General features: G+C 34.2%; 3 protein-coding genes across 3 annotated transcripts; 1 reads left to right on the top strand and 2 right to left on the bottom strand.

Annotated features, from left to right (window-relative positions):
• Positions 1 to 1655: 1655 nt before the first annotated feature.
• Positions 1656 to 7869, bottom strand: LOC132561574 (calcium-regulated heat-stable protein 1-like). Its single transcript, XM_060226261.1, has 4 exons — positions 7793 to 7869; positions 6530 to 6646; positions 3814 to 3945; positions 1656 to 3010 (listed from the first exon to the last, which is right to left on the bottom strand). The coding sequence occupies exons 2-4, from the start codon at positions 6640 to 6642 to the stop codon at positions 2839 to 2841; spliced, it is 417 nt and encodes a 138-aa protein (XP_060082244.1). The 5' UTR covers positions 6643 to 6646; positions 7793 to 7869; the 3' UTR covers positions 1656 to 2838.
• A 517-nt stretch (positions 7870 to 8386) lies between these two features.
• Positions 8387 to 11644, top strand: LOC132561581 (active regulator of SIRT1-like). Its single transcript, XM_060226276.1, has 4 exons — positions 8387 to 8444; positions 9171 to 9335; positions 9784 to 9887; positions 11498 to 11644. Exons 1-4 carry the CDS (start codon positions 8387 to 8389, stop codon positions 11624 to 11626), a joined length of 456 nt encoding a protein of 151 aa, XP_060082259.1. The 3' UTR covers positions 11627 to 11644.
• A 553-nt stretch (positions 11645 to 12197) lies between these two features.
• LOC132561573 (COP9 signalosome complex subunit 3-like) lies at positions 12198 to 25354 on the bottom strand. The gene is made up of 14 exons (XM_060226260.1): positions 25270 to 25354; positions 24614 to 24743; positions 23966 to 24078; positions 22637 to 22779; positions 20588 to 20662; positions 18574 to 18678; positions 17172 to 17261; positions 16797 to 16847; positions 16311 to 16412; positions 15941 to 16012; positions 14690 to 14776; positions 13762 to 13875; positions 13464 to 13544; positions 12198 to 13069 (listed from the first exon to the last, which is right to left on the bottom strand). Exons 1-14 carry the CDS (start codon positions 25322 to 25324, stop codon positions 13010 to 13012), a joined length of 1278 nt encoding a protein of 425 aa, XP_060082243.1. The 5' UTR covers positions 25325 to 25354; the 3' UTR covers positions 12198 to 13009.
• Positions 25355 to 27697: the final 2343 nt, after the last annotated feature.

Genomic DNA, 27697 nt, shown 5'->3' with positions numbered 1-27697 from the left:
GTCGCATTGTATAGAAAGACGACTCTAACAGACTGTTAAGGTATATAGCATAACGATAGGTCTGACGTCATACTGTATCAGAATATCCCTGCTTATTGTATAATGGTATATATTGATCTGACGTCATAGCTACAGATACAAGACTATATCAGACTGTTACTATTTATAGCATGACAGTATATATTGATCTGACGTCACACAGAAACAAGACTATATCAAACTGTTACTATTCAAACATAACAGTATATATTGATCTGACGTCACATTTACAGAAACAAGACTATTTCAGACCGTTACTATTTATAGCATGACAGTATATATTGATCTGACGTCACACAGAAACAAGACTATATCAGACTGTTACTATTTATAGCATCACACTATATATTGACCTGACGTCACACTTACAGAAACAAGACTATATCAGACTGTTACTATTTATAGCATCACACTTTATATTGATCTGATGTCACAGTGTGATGAAGGATGAACTTAGCTGTTTTCTCATAGTTTTAACTTTAACTAATCATTTGTGAACTCTAATCACACCTTGTTGTTTCAACTGGAGTATGTCACTGTTCACAGTTAAAATATCCACAGATGGCTGGGGTCCAATATGTGATGTCACATACAGTAAAAGTTATTATTTTTGATGGTTCAAAATTGTTTGGTTTTATCGAAAACTTGAAACACATTGCACATATAACATTTCATGAAGTGTGGTATTCTCTAAAAAATGTCATTTTCAGAGTATAAAATTTTGGAACCTTGTTTCATTCCTGCAATTAGTGTAAATTAGAACCATTGAAAAATAGCAACCTTTACAGTAATCAGCTAAGGAATGTTTTAAAAAAGGCAAAAACAATGATTTCAGTTCAATTTCAATAAGACTGACTTAAACAAAATTCTGACAATGCCCAATATTATGTGACGTAACTTTGTAGAACAGGATGCCACCATTTTGTAACAGTAATTATCTCAATCACAGAATAGATATCTAATGAGAAAGAATGACAGAGAATTTTTTTTATTATTTGGTGTTTACAATGGAATAATATGATGCATTATCAAATCCAGATTATCAAAGAGTTTGATTTCTAAAAAATTTCAATTTTTCTTTGTATTTATTTTTTCTAATTTGAAAAAATGTAATTTCTTAACTTTACACCAAACAAATCAAAATTAAAAAAGGATTTAAGCTTACTTCAAATTAGAAGATAATATGAAGTTAAAACATGGAAAACAGAGGATGTGGTGTTAATTTCAGAAGATTTACAATGGAGACCTATGATTATGAAGCTTTCCATAGAATGTAATAGCATAGATTCTTTTAAACAGTATGCCAGGTACAAACATCATCTCCTTCCAACAGTACAAACATTATCTCCTGACAACAATCAGTTACCAAAACATGATTTCCAAAGACAAATTATATTCATTTCTACACAATTTTTTCCGCAAAGTTTTACTGTATTGTATCCCTAACACTTTAAAGACAAATCCAGAAAAAAAATTTCTCAGTCCTGAACACAAGGTCATTCTACCTGTATAAAATTGTAGGTTAAATAGTATTACATGTGTCTCACCTGTATCTCCTACAATGTATTAGGTTGGCAGACAGAAGTAGCAGTAATCAAGAAAAAACGAGATATATATAGCTGTATTTGAGGAATAAGTTATCTCCCCTAATTATTTCTTAAAACGAAATACATAAAAATAACATGTGTACAATATAATGGACCATACAATAATTTCATATAATAATTTTCCCATGATTATAATTTCTTTTAAAAACAACTTTGTCAGATACAAGGAAATTGCTGTTTGGTTTTCATATTTCCAGATATACAGTGTATAAAAAAAGTAGTGAATACATCAGTAATTAATAAGGTGTACCATATGTTCCCATTTGTCTGGAATCTTTAACAACACAAGTGCCAACAGAGTTCAAAGTTTTCACAAGTAAATAAACATCACTATATTAAGCAAAATAGGAAGTAATTCCTAGAACAGTTTTTGCAAAAATTTTTTCTTGCATACAAAAATCATAAAAGCACATTACAAGTCCTGTTTAGTCCCAGACTTTATATAATCAGGACAGTCACTGCTGTAAGTTGTATGAATGATGTCTTAAGAATGCATATACACTTCCTGTAGAGTTAGATTAGATGACAATCCGTGTTCACCTTTTATAATCATACTGATCATAGGCGAGTCAATGTTGATAAAAAGAGCACGAAATTAACAGGTTCACATAGCCAGGAATCAAAATTATCATTTATTCCATGTGAAATTTCGTGCAACATATTTATCTAGTCATACTGAACACCATACGACTAGAAATAGATGTTATGGTTAAGTTAATGGCAGACATCAGGTTGAAGGAAACAGACCTACACAAATTTGACAAAACCTGTTTGAGGTAAGATTATTGAGGTTCAGCACTCTCCAAAGCCTTCTTAGGAACCACACATGTATTTTCTGGTTGTTTTATCTTCACATGAATGACAAAATGTATCCCTAGACCATAAAAGACATTCAATACCTGAATCAAAATTGAACATTTTGGCAGTCCGACTTGATTTTCTACTCAAAGGTTACATCAGAGAAAGATGAATTGGTCGTGTTGTATAAACAAAGGTTCACTTGTCCCACTTCGCATTGCTCTGAAACATTAATTTCAGTTATCTCAAAACTAAATGTTACTAAACCAAATCTCAATAGTGTCAATATCGACATTTAAGATTAACAATAGTAATATCTCCCATCCCTGAACTGGTCCTCTACTTCTCCTCACTCAATGTATACACCTAAAACCACACCTGATGCTTCAGCTTCCTACGTGGTGCGTGGAGAAGAACAAGGCGAGTCCCATTTCTCGTGTGACACACCTTCATTAAGGTGTGTGATCACCACATGTACAGCATGATATTTCTCCATCTTCGGTGGAATCAACAACTTTTTATAGGACACATGGTCACCTTCCTTTGGAACATACTCTCCGTCAATACTGAAACAATATAATATTGTAAGCTTTAACAGTATCTTAATAGTAAAAATACCTTATACAGTAATATTGTCATAAACAATAACACTGTCTCAAACAGTAAGATCATTGTTAAAAGTAACATGTACTTGACACTGTTCTAAAATTATTTGATGTATGAAAAATATGAAATTTATTTAATAATGGGTCTGTTGCATCTCCCCGCCTAGATTTTGACATTTCTTCTGATCACTTTGGATTTTTCTTAGTCACCTCCTAAGCTTCACCGACAATGACACTGACATCTGAGGAGACAGTCACATCTAAGGAGACACACTGACATCTGAGATACACTGACATATAAGACACACTGACATCTGAGGAGACAATGACATCTAAGAAGACACACTGACATCTAAGAAGATGCACTGACATCTAAGGAGACACACTGACATCTAAGAAGATGCACTGACATCTAAGGAGACACACTGACATCTAAGAAGATACACTGACATCTCAGGAGACGCACTGACATCTGAGGAGACACTGACATAAAAGGAGATACACAAACTTCTGAGGAGACAGTGACATCTAAGAAGATACACTGACATCTGAGGAGACGCACGGACATCTGATGAGACAGTCACATTTCAGGAGATACAATGACATCTGAGGAGATACACTGACATCTCAGGAGATACAATGACATCTAAGTAGACACTGATCATGACATCTGATGAGACACACTGACATCTGTGGAGACACAAATATCTAAAGAGACATCAACATATATTTAGAGATACACAATTATTTGTGGAGACCCTTACTCTGAAATGTGAACAAACAGTGGTTCTGGATCCTCTTTTTCATTCTCAGGGATGATGAAGCCATGTCCTTTCTGTCGACAAAATCTCTGCACTGTACCCTTGTAAACTTCACTTTTGGCAGCAACTTCCGACCTAAACAACAAAGTTTGTGTCAACATATTTGTTCACACTTAAATTGATTGCTATGTTCTCCAAAGCATTTTCTGCTATGATACCTATTTTTCCCTCTTCAACTACAGTACAATGCAACTCACAAGAATTAAGCACAAATTCTTGATCCATAGTCTTTATATATGTATCATAGCGACAATATTATAGTGACAATAATACATATATGGACCATGGGTACGGAACTCATACTTAGTCCCTGTGTTGCAAATAGCCATTTCCACACTGCACCTTAACGTAAAAATTGTGTAAAATAGAAACTCAAATAAATAAATGAAAAATAATAGAATAAAGAAATAAATGTTACAGACATGGTGTATGGATTTCATTCGGTTTTTTGTGTGTATTTTTCATGTATTTATGTCAACTTTAATAGAAATTGAAAAAAAAAATGAGACTAATTTCCCATAAAAGATAGAAAATAAGAAAAAAACATGGGTTTTGACAACAATGATAATCACACAATATTTATTATGTTTCATAAGGAGAATTAAGGAACTAAATAATTAATGCCATACAATAATCATAATCTGGATACACAGTTCATAAGTATGTCCCTGTATGTTTAAAAGCGATGTGGTGACAAATGTGTTTATGAGTAGTCTGTGCTGTGAGTAAACAAAAGTAATTTCAATTGTGTTTAATCCCATAAAATCTGAAGGGATGGGCTACGTTTATTACTGATCAGAAATTTTTGCAGGGTTATTTTGACTGCAGCATTCAGAGCACCGTTACCAAAGTTTTGATGAGTCCAGTTATAAAGAGATAAGTAGAGTTCTCAAAATCTGAGTGAGTCACACATGAATCCAGAACTCAAATATCCCAAAGATCACTGCTGATTGACATTTTGATATAATTAAGAAGACAATTTCTCTTTTGAACAATCTTTTAAATGACCAAGAAAAAATCCAGATTTTTTCCTTCCAATTCCTCACTCCTTCATCATACACATGATACACCCACCTGGAGTGTCACATGATCCATCTACCTGTGATGTTACATGATCCATCTACCTGTGATGTCACATGATCCATCTACCTGGGGTGTTACATGATCCATCTACCTGAGGTGTTACATGATCCATCTACCTGGGATGTTACATGATCCATCTACCTGTGATGTCACATGATCCATCTACCTGGGGTGTTACATGATCCATCTACCTGAGGTGTTACATGATCCATCTACCTGGGATGTTACATGATCCATCTATCTGTGATGTTACATGATCCATCTACCTGTGATGTTACATGATCCATCTAACTGTGATGTTACATGATCCATCTACCTGTGATGTCACATGATCCATCTACCTGAGGTGTTACATGATCCATCTACCTGAGGTGTTACATGATCCATCTACCTGAGATGTTACATGATCCATCTACCTGTGATGTTACATGATCCATACCTGTGATGTTACATGATCCATCTACCTGTGATGTTACATGATCCATTTACCTGGGGTGTTACGTAATCTAATCACCAAGGATGTTACATGATCCAACCACCTAGGGTGTAACCTTTACCCTGCTATAACCTTTACCCTTTGTTACCTTTACTCTTGAACTTTGTAACTTTTACCCTGCTTCAATCATAACCCTGCAGTAACCTTTACCCCTTAACTCTGTGACCTTTACCCCTAAGGTCTGTAAACTTTATAAATTTTCTCTGCTGTAAACTTGACCCTCTATAAAGTTTACCCCTAAGTGCTATTACCTTTGATCTCAAACTGAGTTACCTTCATCCCAATGTAACCTTCACCTCACTGTAACCTTTACCCTCTGTAATCTTTACCCCTAAGACATGTAACCTTTACTCTGATGTAACTTTCACCCCAATGTCACCTTTATACTTCTGTATTCTTTATCCTGTAGTAACCTTTCCAATGTTACATTTTCCTGCGTAACTTTCAGCTATGATGACCTTTACCCTCTGTGACCTTTGTTCCACTGTAAACTTAACTGGGGTAACTTCTTCCTCTTGTTAGTGATGGGAAATCAGTTAAAATCAATAACTGATTATTGGTTAACTTGATTTCTTGATATAGTTAATAAACAAAATCGGCTGACTGTGTGTTCAATATTCATAAAAAAAAGATGTGTTTTGCGGCAATAGTATTTTCTTTTTTGTAATTTTAACCTAAAATACCTACTTACAGAGAATTTACATATTAACAATGATTATTATTGGCAATAAGCATCTTTAATATGTGCAATGTACAAATTTTGTTTTTGCTAAAATACAAGAAAATATTAGGTACTGATGGTCATTTATAAAAAGTTGAAATTGATCATCGAATTTGGACAAAGTGAAATGATAAGGTAATCAATAATATTTGATCACTGTCCCAACATTACCTGCTGTAGCCATCAGCTACTTTAACCTTTCACTGCAGTATTTTTCACCCACCATACTTTTTTTATGTGTTGCAACATTTAACAGATGTAGCCTTCACCTACGCAAGTGTGTGACCAGAATTAGCACACATAGTTTATAATTTCACACATATACCACAGAAACAATATAAATTTCCTGTCTTACTCACTGGGATTGCGTTCTGGCTCGGCGGGTCGGGATGGGACTTGGAATCAGGAAACCATGCCTTGGCGAACCTGCTAGAATTGCATTATTAACTGCTTGACCTTGTGGCATGTCCATGTTGCTATAATACAAACAAAATTAAAATACTCATGAATAATGTATAGTACACTGTGGATATTCCACAACAAGAAATATTAGCTCATTCCTGTGTGAAGCAATTTTGATCGTACAATGATACCATCTCGCCATCTGTAAGTTCTGCACTAGATGGAATTTCCTTTTGGTTTGATCAGTAGAGTAGTGGACGAGTATGTTACATCCAATAGTCGTGTCAGTATTCATCTTGATAACTGGAGGACTATTGAATTCTGAACTGATGTCTTATATTTCAACCCATTATAATAAAAGTGCCATCATAATATCATTGAGTGTAATGATTAACAAACCATTTCCAGTTGGTGGTTTGATTGGGCTAGGCGAGATTGCAAGGAACACGCAGGGCTCTCGATCTGCCAAATTTGGGGCCGAATCCAATGCAAAATAGTATCTTTTTTTTCCCAATTTAGACCCCAAGTTTTCCCAATTTTAAGGAAAACACCTCTATTTTTCCCCAATTCTAAGGGCCCTGGGCCCCAGTCCCCAAATGGGGTGTGAGAGCCCTGACACAGGTCAGTGAATTACATGGTAATAGATTGTAACAATGTTTGACACTTTACTGACAGCAAGTGTGGTACCAAATTGGTTAAATGGTGAACAACTATATATATATAACTACGGGTCACAAGTTTGATCATTACTCACTTTCTTATAGCAGTCAATACCTTGAAATATCAGTTCAAACATAACAATTTTTTGTTATTAACCTTCAATGTCACATGACTCTAAGGTCAATATATTTGTGATCATCCTTATTTTCAAAGAGCTAAATGGTGACTAATTATAAATACATTTAGGCTGTGATAAATATACCAATGTTCCATATCTCCCTCACGAATATGCCAATATGAAATGCTAAATGTAAGCAAAAAAATACAACAGCTGTTTGTGGCTTTGCATTTTCCATATCAATCTTACATGTCATCCATCATAACCCAAAATAGTTCTAACTCTGAATTTATCTCACCAATATCTAAACATGGGAACACACCCTCTTTTCTGCGTGGTTTTGTTTGGGTAGGATCACATAAACAAATGCCAAATTGGTACAAATACATTACACAGTAAGATTTCCATCAAGTGATAACGTTACTATTGTTAACTTTCTTACCCAATATGGAAATCAAATACGATAAGCAACAGATATAAGCGCCGGATGTAGCCTATGTAAACACGATAAAGGAAATCAAATATGGCGGCCTCGGCATGGGGAATAGAAGCTGGAATACAAGAGATAGTGAAGAAGAAACGTATTATGATATGTTTGAGTTCGGAAAAGTAAATTACCGATTAAAATCAAAGGAACATCTACACTCTCACTGTATAAGGTCACCTATTAGCAGCATACAGTTTGTTTATTATAAAAGATACATATCGTTTGGAGAGTATTGGTTTCTTCGATCTAGGTTATTTGTATGATTGCTAGAAAAGGCAAGGCTAAAACCAGAATTACCGTCAAAATGTAATTGAAATATTGTGTATTCTTAATAAAGAGGTTTTAAATCATACTACAGAAAGCAAGTATATCGAAAAACACATCATGTAAATAAAAACATTAGCCCGTATTCAGAATTACATAATTGATTTCTAGAGCAGGACGAAAATACACTATTCATATGATCTCGTATGTCGTCGTACCCGGAAAATTATTTCAAGCGCCTAATTAACGGGACAGTATAATTCACAAACGGGGAGAAAACGTGCAATGTCTGCCGCTATAACACAGCAGTGTTTACAATTGTTTGACGACGATTTGGTTGACGGTAATGTTTGATGATAATTCCGTTGACGATAAAATTTATGATTTTTCCCACGTCAATCACGATTTTAGTCTTTCTGGCAACTGTTCTAGACTAAAGTTGTTTATTTATGAAACAGGAACGGACCTTCTGGCCCAATTTAGCTTTATGACGAAGCTTGTACGGCATGGATCTTTCACTTTAACCACATCAGAAATGTGAATTTGACAGTAACATGCTAATGATATTTTGATTTATAATACCTTGAAATGCATTGCCATTATAATTCAACATAGTTCTAATGAATGTCCACACATCCCCTCCATTTTTTACTGGCAGAACAAAATATAAAAGTCGATATAAGTTGGGCACCGGCCCTTGAAGGAATTTCTTCTCTGTATCTAAGTGCTGAAGTGTGTGTATGATGAAAGGTAAAGTTCTTGTCTTGTCAAGGGGCAGAGAGTTTGATTAATCTTAGCTCAATGTGTGTTATAACAGTCACAGTCACTCTAGCAATCTAAAGACATTTAAAATAAACACGGAAATTTTTATCTCAATATCCTTGAAAAATTATCTATTTAACAGGTTATACGTCTACTTTCGGCCTTTCAGTGAACAAGTTCCTTAAAAAGTTAAACTTTTACATACACGTTCAGCCTCTCAGTGGACAAGCTCCTTAAAAAGTTGTTAAATGTTCACTTATTACAGGCCCAGGTTGAATTGACAATAGTTGGTTTGAATATTGCTTAGGTGATGGGACCAGTACATCAAGATCCCGAGTGGAATGTAAGGGTTCAAAGACAAATAGTAAGAAAGGTGTCCAGAAGAGGCGTCAGCTGTTAAAAAAACAGCAAAAGAGAAGACAAGAAGAAAATTTAATCAAGAAAAATAAAATATTTGTAAAATCAACAATAGGTTTGTAGTATTTACCGGGATGATTTTTTTATTTTTCTCCATTCTTATTACATTATTGTTTTATTTTGTTGATGTAGAATTTTCAAAACATATAAATAAAGTGCTATCAGTTGTATTATGATCATTGTCAGATTGCGTGTGTTAAGGTACATCTTATACCACAAGCAACTCATGTATGACAGCCATTTCTTTAGGGATTACTTAATTTGTAAGTCTCACAATGTAGCAACAATTGTTATTTTGAAGGCTGAAAGGTACCTTGGTATATATGATCCAAAAAACAAAATTATCAATATTTTCTCTTAACTGAAGCTCACTTTACTCTTGTGGATGTGGTCCAACAAAACTGTATACCAATAAGAGTTGATAGTAATTTTGTCCAACAAGGAACTGTTAGTAGATAACAAAGAAAATAAGAAAATTACATTATTTTTTTTTATCTTTTTAGAGGAATTCAAGCAACAGCAAGCTGAGGACTTAACAAATGAAAGTTTGAAAAGGATCCAAGAAATGTCTCGTGTTTGTAAAACATCATCAAAAGTCACACATACAGTATGTATCCATTTAAATGTCTCTTCTGTTTATTATCAGACTACTCTTCATTCATGTACATTTTATCTGGCTTTATTATAAAGTATTATTAATTTTAATTGCAAAATCTTATGTAAAATTATCTGCACTTTTTGTTTGGTCTAATTGCTTGTGGCATTTAATCATGATTACTGTCGTGTATAACATTTTTTGATGTAAAAAAAGTGCATAACAAAACCATGAATCGTTCACTCACCAAGTCTAATTTTAACAACCATGTAATAGGAAACATTCTTATTATTGTTTAGCCTTAAACATGTCCCTAGAAAACAGGATGAATTCATCTACACAGAACAGGGAGTGTGTTGGTAACCTAAGTAAAGTACATGTATTTGTACATTTCCTACTATACTGACAGAGTGGAAGTTCTCTGTAGGTCGTGTGATCCAGGATTATTAATTCTTTGTTGGTCATGTGATCTTAGATTATTGATTTTCAGTAGACCATGTGATAAATGATTGTTAATACTCAGTAGGACATATGATCCAGGATTATTCAAGCTCTGTAGGTCATGTGATCCAGGTTTATTAATTCTTTGTAGGTGATGTGGTCGGAGATTAATTCTCTGTAGGTCATGTGGTCTAGGATTATTAATTCTCTGTAGGTCATGTGATCTAGGATGATTGATTCTCTGTAGGTCATGTGATAAAGGATTATTAATTCTCTGTAGGTCATGTGATCCAGGTTTATTAATTCTTTGTAGGTCATGTGATCTAGGATGATTGATTCTCTGTAGGTCATGTGATAAAGGATTATTAATTCTCTGTAGGTCATGTGATCCAGGTTTATTTATTCTTTGTAGGTCATGTGGTATGAGATTAATTCTCTGTAGGTCATGTGGTCTAGGATTAATTCTTTGTAGGTCATGTGATCTAGGTTTATTAATTCTCTGTAGGTCATGTGGTCTGGGATTAATTCTCTGTAGGTCATGTGATCTAGGATGATTGATTCTCTGTAGGTCATGTGATAAAGGATTATTAATTCTCTGTAGGTCATGTGATCCAGGATTATTAATTCTTTGTTGGTCATGTGATCTTAGATTATTGATTTTCAGTAGACCATGTGATAAATGATTGTTAATACTCTGTAGGTCATATGATCCAGGATTATTCAAGCTCTGTAGGTCATGTGATCCAGGTTTATTAATTCTTTGTAGGTCATGTGGTATGAGATTAATTCTCTGTAGGTCATGTGGTCTAGGATTAATTCTCTGTAGGTCATGTGATCTAAGATTATTGATTCTCTGTAGGTCATGTGATCTAGGTATATTAATTCTTTGTAGGTCATGTGGTATGAGATTAATTCTCTGTAAGTCATGTGGTCTAGGATTAATTCTCTGTAGGTCATGTGATCTAAGATTATTGATTCTCTGTAGGTCATGTGATCTAGGTATATTAATTCTCTGTAGGTCATGTGATCCAGGATTATTCATTCTTTGTAGGTCATGTGGTCTAGGATTATTAATTCTCTGCAGGTCATGTGATCTGATCCAGGTTTATTGATTTGTAATGGACAAAATATAACGACAGTGAAGAAATCTGTGTATTACCAGCCTGTGTCTTTACTTACAGATTGTTCAGCATAACAACGGAAAATTGGCCAAGAATATCCCAACACCAGTGACTCAACAAGAATCTAATACAGTGTTTACAGATAGAGACTTTGACAAATTTGAACAAGAATATGATTTTTTCTCTTGAAATTAAAAATCTTTGTCTGAAAAATTCTCTTTTGTGGCTTGTGTGAAGATATTACAAAATGTAGAGGCCTAAATACATACAATCATATCAGAAGAGGCAAGATGAACATTTGTCACCAATAATAGGACACTGCTAGGTGACATAAATAACAAGAGGCACAATAAGCCTGCATTACTTACCTGGTATTCAATACTTTTCACAAATACAAAGATATCCCATCATTGAAATTCAGTCATGATCATTGAGAAGTTGTTTGACTGTTTTAACAAATTCAACCCATGTGACCTTGAAAATGGATCAATAACCTTTTTCCTACAAACTTGTCGAGCCTCATGCATAGAATGTTTCAGCAAAATATCATGATTCTAAGCCATTTGGTCATTGTGAAGAACTTGTTAAAGGATTTCATTAAATTTGAGCCCGGTGACCTTGAATGTGGGTCAAGATCACTGCTTCATTCAAGGAGCCTTCCAGCCAAACATTATGATTCTAGGCCTTTGGGTTTACACAACACCTACCAGTTCACACCATCAAGAAGTAGTTGGCCTGTACAAAACAATAAACTCAGCTATTTGTATCACAGAAATTTTTATTTTTAATTCCATTTGTATGTGGTTATGAAATCATCCTCTCATAAATATATATGTAGATAGGGAACTTGTACCCATAGGTGTAGCACTGAAGTTCAAAACCTACGGAAAGTTCTGCAACTAGACCAAACAGAAGACTTTTCATACTCTTTGTGTATACATCACGACTCGTTTCTGGGACATCTTTTAAAAAAAAAAGTCTTAAAACTTGACAACGGAATTCCAAATGCAAATATATGTCATTTTAAATGCACTTCAAAGTCTTGAATTAGAATAATGTAGTTCCAGACTTCAACGTCACTTAGTGTAGCACTGTGGTATAGCAATTGTCACTTAGTGTAGCACTATGGGATAGCAGATATCTTGTGTCTGTATCCAAAATCTACAGGTTTGTATGCATATATGTATCTGACACCCAGAAAAGTATCAGTGTACCAGAACTTGTAAATAACTAATGACAATATGAGGAATTTGCAGCAATGGAATCTGTAAAAATACAAATCTTTAGTTCCACAACAGAACATCAACATATGTTATCTATGATTATCACCTCTGACAGGTCATTGCTAACACAAACAAACTTGTTGATTACAGATCTATGATGATCCCTCAGAGCAACAATGACTAACTCATAATGACTTCTTTCCTCGGAGTCTTCCCGCTACACTGAATAAGCACTTTCTATGGATTGTTAAATTTTGTTCTCTTTATGTAACTTCCATATCCGAGTGAGTATCACTTTTGATATAAATGTCTCATTTTGAGTACATTTGCACCATTGTTTAAGTATCCATTAATATCCTTGACCCTTGGTAGAACTTCCAGGTAATTCATCTTCATGCATTCCTGAACTCTGAAAGCACCACAAAACATATTTTCATTTCTCAATAAAAAAAAGATGCTGATTGAACACACAAATACTTTACATACATGGCTAATTCCCATTAACATAAGGCCACAAAACAAGTAAGCAGTGAAATATTACAAACGACTTGCACGCCATGTTCAACAAGCTTTTGCTTAACAATTTGGGTGGTGATTCTGTGATTGGCCTTAAGACTTTCTCCTTTTCTACATTTGTGGGTTCACTTCTATTTCTGAAATACTAACCTTTTGTATATATTGTGGGTTTACCTCTATTTCTGAAATATTTTACTTTTTGTACATATTGTGGGTTCACCTCTATTTCTGAAATACTTCACTTTTTGTACATATCGTGGGTTCACCTCTATTTCTGATATTCTTACCTTTTGTACATATTGTGGGTTCACCTCTATTTCTCGATCCATCTCCTTTAATTTCTCATCTAGTTGCATACATTTCTGCATCTAAAAATGAAGAAAACACTAATTTTCATCTTAGATATTCATTTGTCGACAAATATACTTTAGAAAACATTCCTAAATATACTGGTATACCTGTATTTATATCATAAATATTGGTATAGCAATACCTGTGTTTTTGCCTACAACAAATTTTGGTCCACAGATACTGGTACCCTGGGTTCATTAATTTGTAACTGTTACACATGTACTGGCCACCTACCTCTTTGTCTATCTGGGCTAACACAGCGGCACTCTTGTACTGTTCAGGGTTGTCATGGAAGCGAACCATGCCATCTTTTTGATTAATTGTAGCGTAGATTTCACCATCTTCAATCTAAAAATTAAATTGGTATACAATAGAATTTTATCATGCTTCTTCTGTTCAGTACAATTAAATTTATCTTTGGAATTGGGTAGGGTTCTTCCTCTGTTGATATCATTACTAAAAACTTAATGTAATTGATGGCGCTGACCAATGTGTAAATATATGTGACACTAGATAAGAGACTGTACTGACTTTGGGATATCTTTTACGTTGGGTAAATATTTTCAGTACTGTAAAACTATTTATTTTCATAGAAATTATAATTTTCATAGATTCCACAAGCTTTTTTTATTCTCTGATTTATCTGTAAGTGAACTACATTATCATTTTAGCTCTAGTGGATTTTGTGAGTACAATTTCAACTGCAAAATTTGAGCCCCACGAAAACATAGGATCTTACATTAGATAAAATATTCCTTCAAACATGTAAAAAAAAATTTCTTTGTAAGCGAATGAAAAACATCTAGCAATACTAGTCCAAGAGCAGCAAAAGAGTAACAATATTGAAAAGAAAAAAGGCCTTTATCAACTTGCTGAAGAAAATGATCATTTTTAGAATATCTGAAAGCATCTTGGACAAGAAACGGCACAATTTTCTCTATTTGAATCAAAAATTGACTAAAAATGAATGTCATTAGTGGTTAAAAACTGAAGTGCTCTTTTAGAAAAGAAGTTTTTCACTGAAAAAATATAATGGCTGAAAACCTAATGCCACAAAACAGTAACATTTCAGTCTCCTGTGTTAGCATGTCACAGGTATAATTAGAATAAGGTGTTGTAGCTTTAAAAAAATTGTATATGTACAGACAGAATGCTCACATACCATGTGTAAGACATATTTCTCAGCCTCCTTCGGTCCAGAAAGTTGAACTCTATTGGCCATGTCAGTTAACGATAAAGTTAAAAATGTCTGAAAATTAAAACAAACAGAGTAAGCTGTGATAACAAAACCATGAAAGAGCCAGACCCACTCCATTATAGATATTTTTTTTCATATTTTATTGACTGGAAATGTTGTTGTATACTAATAGATAATATATGAATAAAGACTTGTATAACGTTTCGAACTTGAAATTGAAAGGGTACCGGAGATATCGGTGCCGGAATAAGTCTCATTAATCAACACCAGGATATGAATGTTGATGAGGAAAGTCATGTGATACATTCAGACGCGGTCAGGACCAAAACAAAAATGGAGGAAGAGGCAAGTAGTACGTCCATGTGACATCGCTTGTAAAGAGATTTTACCGATAAATGCAATCAATACTCTATACACTGGAATGGAAATGGTATGGAAATCTTCTAATGTATGTATTGATCACATCTTTCAATGCTTAGATATTCTAAAGCGAATATTTGATGATAAGAGTATTTATGAATATGATTTTAGAGTGATACTACATGAGAGAACCAAACAGAGAGCGATACAGAGTATGAACCAGCCATTTTCCTTCTTTTCACCTCAGTGTCTGTCAAAACACGTTTTCTTCCCCCGCTTCCCTCACACGCTTTCTGCCATGTTGGAATATGGCAGATTTATTTACAGTTCTTTGCGCATGTGTCAGAGGGCAGTACTTCCCACGTAATTATGAATTAGCACCGAGTCGTTTCTAATTCTTTTTTAAAACCGTTTATTACATAAGATTGGTAGCGATTTACTTTAAAATTGCGGCATTACAGGGTTAGAACTTTTGCTACCCGAGAAAAATAGAAAATCATGCCTTTTTTTTTATATAAAATAATATTGGTCGAGGAGTGGGTCTAGCTCTTTAAACATGTATCAACTGTATCCTGCAATAGGCCAAGTAGCCAACATACTCTTACTCAGGGGGTCGGCTTATTACAGGACACTCAAATGACACTGCTTTGTAATTTTACTGAAAGACAACTGATATAGGTGGGCTAATTACCAGACATGGGCTTATTGCTAGATAAATACAGTAAATCTCATGGTCTGGTGTAAGTATAAGGCCATGTTAGAAACAAGCACTAGTTTTCATTTTTTTTTTCCATTTCCGAGGACAGATCACTGTTTGATATCAATGAAGGTTAGTCTTGATCCAGAGGTACCTACCTTGGTAAGTCGTTGAATATTTTTTTTGAACATTGATGTGATACACTGTTTAACCAGGCCCATGTTGTTGTCCTGTAAAACAATGAATGACAAATATAATGTAATAAACCAACTGCAATTCAGATACTGATAGTTCATCATTTACCATTCCATACAGCACAAGGAACTCTTCTTTTATCAGCAAAAGTGTCAATTTCTAGCTCAAACTGTGATAACAAGGACTTAATATGCACAAATGATTTCCAGAGGGCTGTTAATCAGGTGAGAGAGAAAAACATCAGGCGTTCTGGAATGCTAAGTATGTTCTGTTTCACTGACATCTCCTGACCAGTGAAGCCAGACCAAACTTGAGTATGAGTTAATTACTTACCCTTATAAAAACTTCCACATGTTTTGTTACAGTTGTGTGTAGATCTGCGGGATTGTTTGAAGCATAAATAGAAGCTAGGTCATGGTACGACTGACACAGGGGCTGTCAACGATAAAGACTGTCTTTGTTACACCTCCATTACAAAAGTATGACAAGCAAACAGAAATAATGATGAAAGCAATATCATTTGGAGAAAAAAAATGACCTTTGACCTATGATGAGGTTAGAAAAGGGCTATAAATTTTTATGAGAGTGTTACCGCCTAGAATCATAGTGAAGACAATAAAAAAAATAATTTAATACTGTAACATAAGGTTGTCTGACCATGCTAGAGATACAAAACAGCTACTAATTTGTCTCTTTATCACTAGTAAATTATTGGAAATTCCGAAATTTTATGTGTCAGCAAATATTCCAAGACAGAGTTAAAAACAGGCCTCTGATTAAAGTATATGGGTTCTAGTAATGACAGTGCAGATTACTTACTTTAATATACCTGGCAACAACTGGTGATGTGTATTTAGGAACATTGGGAACCTGAGGACCAAACAGTATGAGATATAAGCTCTCAAACACAACAACACATATAAACATTCAGTGATATTTTTACAGCAAGAATTTCTTAATGTCATTGTACTGGTGTAAAATTGTAACAATGTGGAGCTTGGAACACCAACTGATGTATCTTTTTAATTTTTTATCCGTCTTCACACGTATGGACTAAAACTTCTCTTTAGTGCATCATTCATAGTACAGATCGGGATCTTGGAACACAGCATGAACATCCCGAGGACGACCGATTCTCCACGTGACACTCTCGCTCAATGGAATCTGACCTCTGACCAATCAAAGACTACTTACTTTTCCATGTAAAATGAGAGCTGTGAGGATGTATTTTTTATAGGCTTCCAACATAATGTGGCTGACAGCCATGCTTGGAGTTGTGACCACCTAGGTAATAATAAAAAAGCATGAAATTTTACATGGTGTCGGTGATGAAACCACAAACAATTTTTACAATCATGTACATATTAGGAAGCATCAATATAAGAAAGACCTTGAGAAAAATCTGCAGCTTTTTAAAGTTATTTTATAATTGGAATTTCATTATTTTTGAGAGCAATTTATTTTCTCGATATTTTTATTTTTCAATGAGCTTTTAATACTTAGAACACACAGAACTGGTGATGTGAAACTTTGTTTTCACATTTCTGGGTTACCGCCCATCATTCATATTATCACCATTAAGCAAATCATACCTTTTTTCATGAATATGTGCAGAGCAACTGACCTCTGTACTATATCATACCTCATAATTCATGATTATAATCATCATTTTAGATCCTGTCCTATCAAGCTAAAATAGCATTTTTGTTGTTTAACATTCAGGGCACAAATCCCTGATACAGGCATTAAATATTTACTTTCTGGTAGACCAAACCATAATACAAAAACCATGTAAGTGACATGTAGTATATACACAATCTCAGGCCTTTAACTTACAAACAGGTACCATGACTTAGTAAAACCCATATCAAATTTTGATGAACCCAGGCATTACCAAACTAATCCAAGACAGAGACTAACTCCGTAACTTACAAACAGGAACCATGACTTCGTAAAACCCATATCAAATTTTGATGAACCCAGGCATTACCGAACTAATACAAGACAGAGACTAACTCCGTAACTTACAAACAGGAACCATGACTTAGTAAAACCCATATCAAATTTTGATGAACCCAGGCATTACCGAACTAATACAAGACAGAGACTAACTCCGTAACTTACAAACAGGAACCATGACTTAGTAAAACCCATATCAAATTTTGATGAACCTAGGCATTGCAGTGCTAATCTAAGACAGAGACTTGTTCTACAGATCCTTTTTCCCTCCAAAGAATTCAATGCTAATTTTTTAAAATGGTTTTTAATCATGATTTAAGGATATATAAACAATGCACTGAATGTCAAGGTCAATCCTCACACGATGAAAAAGTGTTGTTTGCTTGTAGGTGATTTGAGAGCTCCAGTCTATTCTTGAAACCTCTATTTAAAGCAAGATTATATTTCTGCAGGAGTCACATACCCACAATAATGATTACAATGCAAAGTGTTCACTCAACCTAATTAATGACCTCATATATATGTATATACACACACAATTTTATATATCATACAACTGTAAAATGCCCAGTTTATGTTCTGATCCTGTGATCAGAATTTCTTTCATAAAGCTCTTCGCTGTAGTGCTCGTACTTACAATTTCATACATATAGAGTGCTCGGTCGTAGTTTTTAAGGGCCGTGTAGATCATTCCACCATAGTAATAATAAAGTAGGAAATCCTTAGCATCATAATGTCCTCCCTGTAATTACAAACAAAATCTCACATTATACATCACAGAAAAATACGGGATAAAATCTTATACATCACAGAAAAATACGGGACAAAATCTTATACATCACAGAAAAATACGGGACAAAATCTTACACATCACAGAAAAATACGGGATAAAATCTTACACATCACAGAAAAATACGGGACAAAATCTTGTACATCACAGAAAAATACGGGATAAAATCTTGTACATCACAGAAAAATACGGGATAAAATCTTGTACATCACAGAAAAATACAGTACAAAATCTTGTACAAAATCACATCACAGAATAATACAGTACAAAATCTTGTACATCACAGAAAAATACAGTACAAAATCTTGTACATCACAGAATGATACAGCACAAAATCTTGTACATCACAGAAAAATACGGGACAAAATCTTGTACATCACAGAAAAATACGGGACAAAATCTTGTACATCACAGAAAAATACAGTACAAAATCTTGTACATCACAGAAAAATACAGTACAAAATCTTGTACATCACAGAATGATACAGCACAAAATCTTGTACATCACAGAGAAATACAGTACAAAATCTTGTACATCACAGAAAAATACAGCACAAAATCTTGTACATCACAGAAAAATACAGTACAAAATCTTATACATCACAGAAAAATACGGGACAAAATCTTGTACATCACAGAAAAATACGGGACAAAATCTTGTACATCACAGAAAAATACGGGACAAAATCTTGTACATCACAGAAAAATACAGTACAAAATCTTGTACATCACAGAATGATACAGTACAAAATCTTGTACATCACAGAATAATACAGTACAAAATCTTGTACATCACAGAAAAATACAGTACAAAATCTTGTACATCACAGAAAAATACAGTACAAAATCTTGTACATCACAGAATGATACAGCACAAAATCTTGTACATCACAGAAAAATACAGTACAAAATCTTGTACATCACAGAAAAATACGGGACAAAATCTTGTACATCACAGAAAAATACGGGACAAAATCTTGTACATCACAGAAAAATATGGGACAAAATCTTGTACATCACAGAAAAATACAGTACAAAATCTTGTACATCACAGAATGATACAGTACAAAACCTTATACATCACAGAATAATACAGTCCAAAATCTTGTACATCACAGAAAAATACAGGACAAAATATTGTACATCACATAAAAATACGGGACAAAATCTTGTACATCACAGAAAAATACGGGACAAAATCTTGTACATCACATAAAAATACGGGACAAAATCTTGTACATCACATAAAAATACGGGACAAAATCTTGTACATCACATAAAAATACGGGACAAAATCTTGTACATCACAGAAAAATACAGTACAAAATCTTGTACATCACAGAATAATACAGTACAAAATCTTGTACATCACAGAAAAATACGGGACAAAATCTTGTACATCACAGAAAAATACGGGACAAAATCTTGTACATCACAGAAAAATACGGGACAAAATCTTGTACATCACAGAATAATACAGTACAAAATCTTGTACATCACAGAATGATACAGTACAAAATCTTGTACATCACAGAATGATACAGTACAAAACCTTATACATCACAGAATAATACAGTCCAAAATCTTGTACATCACAGAAAAATACGGGACAAAATCTTGTACATCACAGAATAACATAGAATAAAATTTCACATTATACATCACAGAATCTTGTTAAATATGAAAAAAATAGAGATTATAGACAGATGAAGCACAGATATTGAGTATAATGAAACATACATGTAAATCATTTCATCATATTCAATGCTGTAGTATTTGAGAAGAAATCTCCAGTAGCTAATGCGTTTTGCCATTCCTTATCAACTAACATTATGCAGAAAGTGATGTGTACAACACCTACCTCTTTACTGATGTCTGTGATGTCGACATCCAGGAATTGTAACGCTGGTTTCATATTCTTAGACAGAAGACAGAGCTGTAATATAAAGTCAGGAATACATGTATAATTGTAACCTTGTTACTCCGGACATCTTTGTTCCTGGGTCAGGATCTGGATTGCATGTTTTAAGGACTGCTGCTTTTGGTCAAACAACCCAGTCAAAATGGAATTTTGTCCCTCAAGCATGCCATTAATACATTACAGATTATCATTTCTGGACTATCAAATGTCAAATTTTTTGTACATTCTAATTCAATTTTTTAATTTTTTTTTCAAATTAAGAGCTATTCATAAATAAAAAACTGCTAAAAAGTCTTTATTTATTTATCTTTTATTTATTTATCAGTTGTTTTACATCCTAATAACAGCCAGAATCATTTAAGGATGTGCTTGGTTTGGTGGTGGAGGAAAGTCGAAGATCTGAGAGAAAAAACAGTGATCTATGGGAAGTTCCTGGCAACTGCCCCATGTAGGTCTTAAACCTGCAACCCAGAGCTGGAGGGCTACTGACAAAGACAGCCTGATGCTTTAATTACTTGTCCATCATGGCCCGAAATAAAATAAAATTTGTTATCATCTTTGTACATCATAAGTCAAGGACAAGATGATTATTTTTTAGACTTCTAAGTGTGATATCTAGTATTTATTTTACTTAGAGTGACCATATGTGAAATTAAATACACCATGTTTTATATGCTATATGCATTTTGACAGCTGAAACCAGTATAGATCAGCATGTGTTTTGACAGTTGACACCAGTATAGATCGGTATGTGTTTTGACAGTTGACACAAGTATAGATCAGCATGTGTATTGACAGTTGACAACAGTACAGATCAGTATGTGTTTTGACAGTTGAAACCAGTAAAGATAAGCATGTGTTTTGACAGTTGACACCAGTATAGATCAGTATGTGTTTTGACAGTTGACACCAGTATAGATCAGTATGTGTTTTGACAATTGACACCAGTGTAGATCAGTATGTGTTTTGACAGTAGACACCAGTATAGATCAGCATGTGTTTTGACAGTTGACTTCAGTATAGATCAGCATGTGTTTTGACAGCTGACACCTGTATAGATCAGTATGTGTTTTGACAGTTGACACCAGTATAGATCAGTATGTGTTTTGACAGTTGACACCAGTATAGATCAGTATGTGTTTTGACAGTTGACACCAGTATAGATCAGTATGTGTTTTGACAGTTGACACCAGTATAGATCAGCATGTGCTTTGACAGTTGACACCAGTACAGATCAGTATGTGTTTTGACAGTTGAAACCAGTAAAGATAAGCATGTGTCTTGACAGTTGACACCAGTATAGATCAGTATGTGTTTTAACAGTTGACACCAGTATAGATCAGCAAGTGTTTTGACAGTTGACACCAGTATAGAACAGCATTTGTTTTGACAGTTGACACCAGTATAGATCAGTAAGTGTTTTGACAGTTGACACCAGTACAGATCAGTATGTGTTTTGACAGTTGAAACCAGTAAAGATAAGCATGTATTTTGACAGTTGAAACCAGTATAGATCAGTATGTGTTTTGACAGTTGACACCAGTATAGATCAGTATGTGTTTAGACAGTTGACTCCAGTATAGATCAGCATGTGTTTTGACAGTTGACACCAGTATAGATCAGTATGTGTTTTGACAGCTGACACCTGTATAGATCAGTATGTGTTTTGACAGTTGACACCAGTATAGATCAGTATGTGTTTTGACAGTTGACACCAGTATAGATCAGCAAGTGTTTTGACAGTTGACACCAGTATAGATCATTATGTGTACATGGTACCCCTCACCAATATATGCTTGTTTTGGGTAGGATAGATGTTTTATTGGAATAGTGTGAAGTACAAGTTTATCTATCTGTTTCCCTAATTCTCATCGGTCAATAATGAAAATGTATAGAGGTGTGCTTACTTACCTGACACAAGTCGGCGTGTATAGAGGTGTGCTTACTTACCTGACACAAGTTAGCATGTATAGAGGTGTGCTTGCTTACCTGACACAAGTCGGCGTGTATAGAGGTTAGCTGAGACTCAAATAGTTGTATTTTGTTGATGGACTTTGTCAGGATACTGATGCCTCTCATTGGCTGTTTTTGTTCCACAAGATTAACCGTCAGCTTATGACACAAATCTGAATCTGAAATATAAAATATCAATGAAAACACAACAGTTGACTTGTCCGTGGATTTACTGAAAGTCCTTCGAGTCTTATGTAACGTGAATTTACTTTTTTTCTTTTCTTATTTCAGCATTTGCACATATCCAATGATAATACCAAAGAAGTTAGGATTATATTTTCCCAAAATTTCATTTTGTAATATCAACCACTGTACAATTTGGACAATTTCTAATTTTGATTTGCAAAATTTCTTTTGAATCACTGCAGTGGTTTCAAGATGTCAGAAATATAAAAATGTTAACCGGTAAAAAAATATTTTTCAATAACCAGTCAATTAAACCTTTGGGATTTCAAATTAAATAATGTTATTTTTTCCCCTGAATTCATACAGGCACAAGCAGCTATAAATTTTAGGTAAAAAAAAATACAAAACAAAACATATTGCTACAAGGATCCAGTAAAACAATCTAGGCCATTATCATTGTGTTTCCATAGGGACAATGGTACATTTAGGACAAGATCTAAAACTACAAACACTTTCATCTGTTTAGTTACATATATAAAAACTATTATAGAACAATCACAAGAATATCTTATCCCTCAACATCTCTCACTCATTAGTCAATTCCGATCAATGTATTTTTTGCTTCGGAATCATAAGTATATTCTAATTTGTTCAAATCTCATTAACTTCCTCTGAAATGCCATTCCAATTAGTGATGGGAAATTACCCGGTAGTTCAAATTCTTAATTGATCATCGCTGACTGAGTGTTTAATGAATATTCATAGGAAGTTAATACATTCTTCCTTAAGGTAATATTTTCTTATTTTGTAACTTTAAGCTAAAATACCTTATTTACCTAGAATTTGCATAAGAATAAATATCATTGGCAATCAGAATCTTTATTATGCATATTATGAATTTTGTTCTTGCTAAAACGCAAGCAAATATCAAGGTACAAAATACTGATCATGAAAAATCACTATCGATCATTGCATCAGATGGAGTTACACTATTATAAAATCAATCATATTTTATCATCATCCCCTCACTAATTCCAATGAGCTCAGATATTATAATTTACTTTTATTTCATTGGTTAAAATCTTCATCATGTACTTCGTACTTGTTAATTTGACTGTGATTTAGGTTTTATTTTATTTCCATTTCATTTGTTTTCTCTTGCTTTATATCAGAACTTACAACTGTCTGTAGCGTATCGTACATGTTCTCCATTACAACTGTTGATGAATTCCTGAGTTTGTACAAACAACGTCTCAAAATCAGGAATGTTCGGCATGTTGTACTTCACACATCTGGAAAAAAAACCACAATCATTTCATCATGTTTTAAGGAGAAAAATCTAAAAATGATATGAAGATATTTGTTTACCCATGTAATTTAAACAATGCAATTTTTTCACATACTACAAGCATACATATTTTGTACCGAAAGTATTTTACTTAAACGTGATTGCAATAGCTGTAGTTTCTATATGTTGTCTATTTATCATTGTGGTAATTTGCCAAAATGTGATGATGCATTAAAATTTCACTGCTTCAAATTAAGTACATCTAAATACAGTAAAATGCAGCATTGAATTTATCAAACATACTGTCATATACAGCGACAAAAAGGGGGAAAAAGATATTTCAAAGATCTTGTTTCAAATTTTGTATATAAACAACTACACAATGTCAGTACTTATACATAAACCCTACCAACCCAAAATGAAACTTACACAAAACTACAAAACATATCAAATTAATATTAAACACATAAAATTTTCAAAATCTAATATTAACATACAAATTTAATATCATGTTTATTTCAAATCTTAAACAAACATACAGGATTCCCAGAATTCCAAGGGAGTGTTGTTGGATGTCCAGTGTAGCTAACACGTTGTCTAGGTGACTGGCATTCTTGGCTAATGTATCAGCACTCTTACCAATAAACTCACATAACTGGGCAAAGTTACCTACAACAAAATAAATGTTTTATCATATGTGTGTACCAAAGCCATTTCAGACTTCCTGATGAGCTTAATACTTCATGAAACAGACAGGAGCATTTTAAGGCTGGGTCTCCGTGAAGTACATGTGACAGGTGACTACCTCACTGAACAAAATATGGGAAGCCTGCCGCATGTTCTGCTGACAATGTAATTATATTTGTATGTTGGTTGTAACAGGCTTTTCGTCTCCATGCATTGACTCCCTCTGTTTTAGGAGTCGTCTCACCAACGAATGTCGGTGTCCCGGAGGCGTGGCGTAACTGTATACCATGTAACACACATAAGTATACGCATACGATTTCTTAAGGGGACTGAAACTGATGCGCTGAGGATTTAAAACCAAAAATATCACGAGAAGAATCTAATAGTGAACATCTTCATATTACAATGTAATACATGCGGTTCAGAACAGCCTTGTTCTACATTAATTAATACCATAACGAAGCTTTCCAAATTCGAATGATCCGAGTTATCTTTTAAACGTATTTACCCTGTGATGATAAGTTCTGGACGGTGTTCACGTAATTTTCCAGTGCACCGGCCATTGCTGATGATATCGCTCCAGTAGTTGGAAATCAAAATGACTGCAGTAGATCGGTCTACCTAAAAAGCGCCAACAAGTAACATCAAGCGACAACATACGTCGTAAAGCGTCTTCACAAAATATCTTTAAAGATATTCAGTTAAGTTGATGACATCAAAAGGCTTATCATGATATGACCTAATGACTTACCCGAAACAACACACAAAAGCAGAAAAAAATCCACGTTGTTTGACTATAGTATAAAGTGTGCGCTTTGTGAAATTAAGGTTCATGACATAGTTTAGTAAGGGAGATAATCGATCAATTTCACATGGTATATCATGGTCGCATTTCCAACATTTTGATTTCGCTAACTTCATTACAATATATATATGTAAAAGATATATCACATATATAAAGATATAGACTATCTATATACATAGTATAGACGCTTTAAAGTGCTTGTTGTCTCTTGTTGTCCGTTGTTGTCGCGTTTCGACAGACCTCTGTAAACAAAGGGTACGCTCATGATCAAAGTGAAAGTAAACAGCTGGCTGAATATTCGTACGCTCGTGTCACGCTCCTATAGTCCAAGGTAAGTTATACTAATGCTCTATCGGCCTTATACCCCGTGAGTCTTTTATTCGAATGTGATGTTTAACAATGGCAGAACGGATCTCAGTTTCCCTACATATGATGAGGTTTACTTGAGACTGGATGCAAGGTATATAAGACTCTCTCGCCCCAGCAGCTCTTTGTTTACTTATATATAGAGTTACTTAGAGAAGATTTCTGGTACAGGTCCTAGCGGTCATCTTTATCAGATTCAAGATCTATTCCCCGATGTCTTTTGTTATTGTCTCTTTCTAATATCATGTACACGGACAGATTTCAAATTGAAACAATTTGAAACTTCATTTTTTACGTTTACTGTGCAGCTTAATAAATATGCCTCTATCTGGTAGACAGGCTCTATTGGCGCAGTGATTAGTAGAGTCATGAACTAGGTATATCAAGTTAAAAACCAGGGCCTGATCCAGTCAGAGCACTCAGAAAAAAAATATCTTGGGTAATGGAAAAGGGGCTGATAATCTCTTTCACCCAGCAGACTGGGGCTGAGTTGGTAGAATTATCACACTGAAGACGGGGATCAATCTAGGGTTATTTTACTACCAGTATTGGGTAGTTTACCCTGGCAGCTAAAATTCCCTTCTTACAGAATGTTTCCTTGGAATCTTACAATAGCCCTTGATTGTTCATAAATCACAGTTTTACTCTTTGAAATTCCTCTATTTCAAAAGAAATTATATTTCGATCTTTTAGTTGTATTGTTTTTGAATAGAATCTTACATTATTCCAAAGTTGTTTGAACAGTCAACCACAATTTGCTGAAAAAAATTTAATCGTTTTGTAGCCCTTTGGAACACAGACTGTTTTCCCCTAGTCACATAAAGGATACCTTCACCTATATCCTAGGTTGATCCCTGGGAGACAAGGGTTTGATTTCTGTTGTGACACTTGACAGGAACAATTTAAGAAATATTAAGAAAAACAGAGGAGTTGGTTTTTGATGTGGCTTGTAAATTGTATAAAACAATCTGTCATTCAGTTGACAGTGCATGTTTCTTTGGCTCAGATTGTGTGGGATTTTTACACTTGAGATCTAGGTCTGATTCCTTAAAGGAGTTTGGCATAGAAGATTTAGGAAATTTCAAAACGGTTGACAGATGACCAGCTCAGTCTTCTTTGCTTTATCTTACTGAAACAAAACAAAACTACTTTAGGTCAGATTATGTGATAAAAATAGATTATAACAAATTACAATCAGACATGATGTCAAAGGTTACTTGTAACATCACATAACAAACCTTTGGGTCCCTGATAATGTTATCAACTTCAAATTAAGCTTTAAAATGCCCAGAAAATCCAAAACATATATATATATTAATGCAAATAGTTTGTAAGGCACACTCTCTGTTGACAAAGAATTCTGTAAATGAAATGTTCTCTTTTGTCAGGATGCATTCATTCTATTGTACATCTTAAAAATTTGCAATGTTAGTTTGATGGCTGAAGTTCAGTGAATATATTTACTTAAGAATTTTGGAAATGTTCTTATCACTTACCTGCACAAACAGCGGAGCAACCATTTGTATCTAGCTAACATTACCCAGATAACTTAGATGGTACAGTATCAACAAGCAAAAATTTCTAAGCATCAAGATATTTTTTATCCAGTCCACCCTCCCAATTTTCTCCCCAAATTACCAGGTTTTTTTTTTCTACTTTCTTGTAATTCTCATGTGTAGTTAAGAGTATTATGAAGAATGAGTTTGAGAAGTATGGCGATAATTAGCTATAAAACATAGATATTCTCACCTGTAAACAAGATAGG

Source organism: Ylistrum balloti, unplaced genomic scaffold, assembly GCF_031769215.1.
Source record: "Ylistrum balloti isolate Yb309-2 unplaced genomic scaffold, AGI_CSIRO_Ybal_v1 Utg371226, whole genome shotgun sequence".
Classification (NCBI taxonomy): Eukaryota; Metazoa; Mollusca; class Bivalvia; order Pectinida; family Pectinidae; genus Ylistrum; species Ylistrum balloti.
Note: the sequence above shows the minus strand (reverse complement) of the source record. Positions and strands in the feature narration are given on the sequence as shown.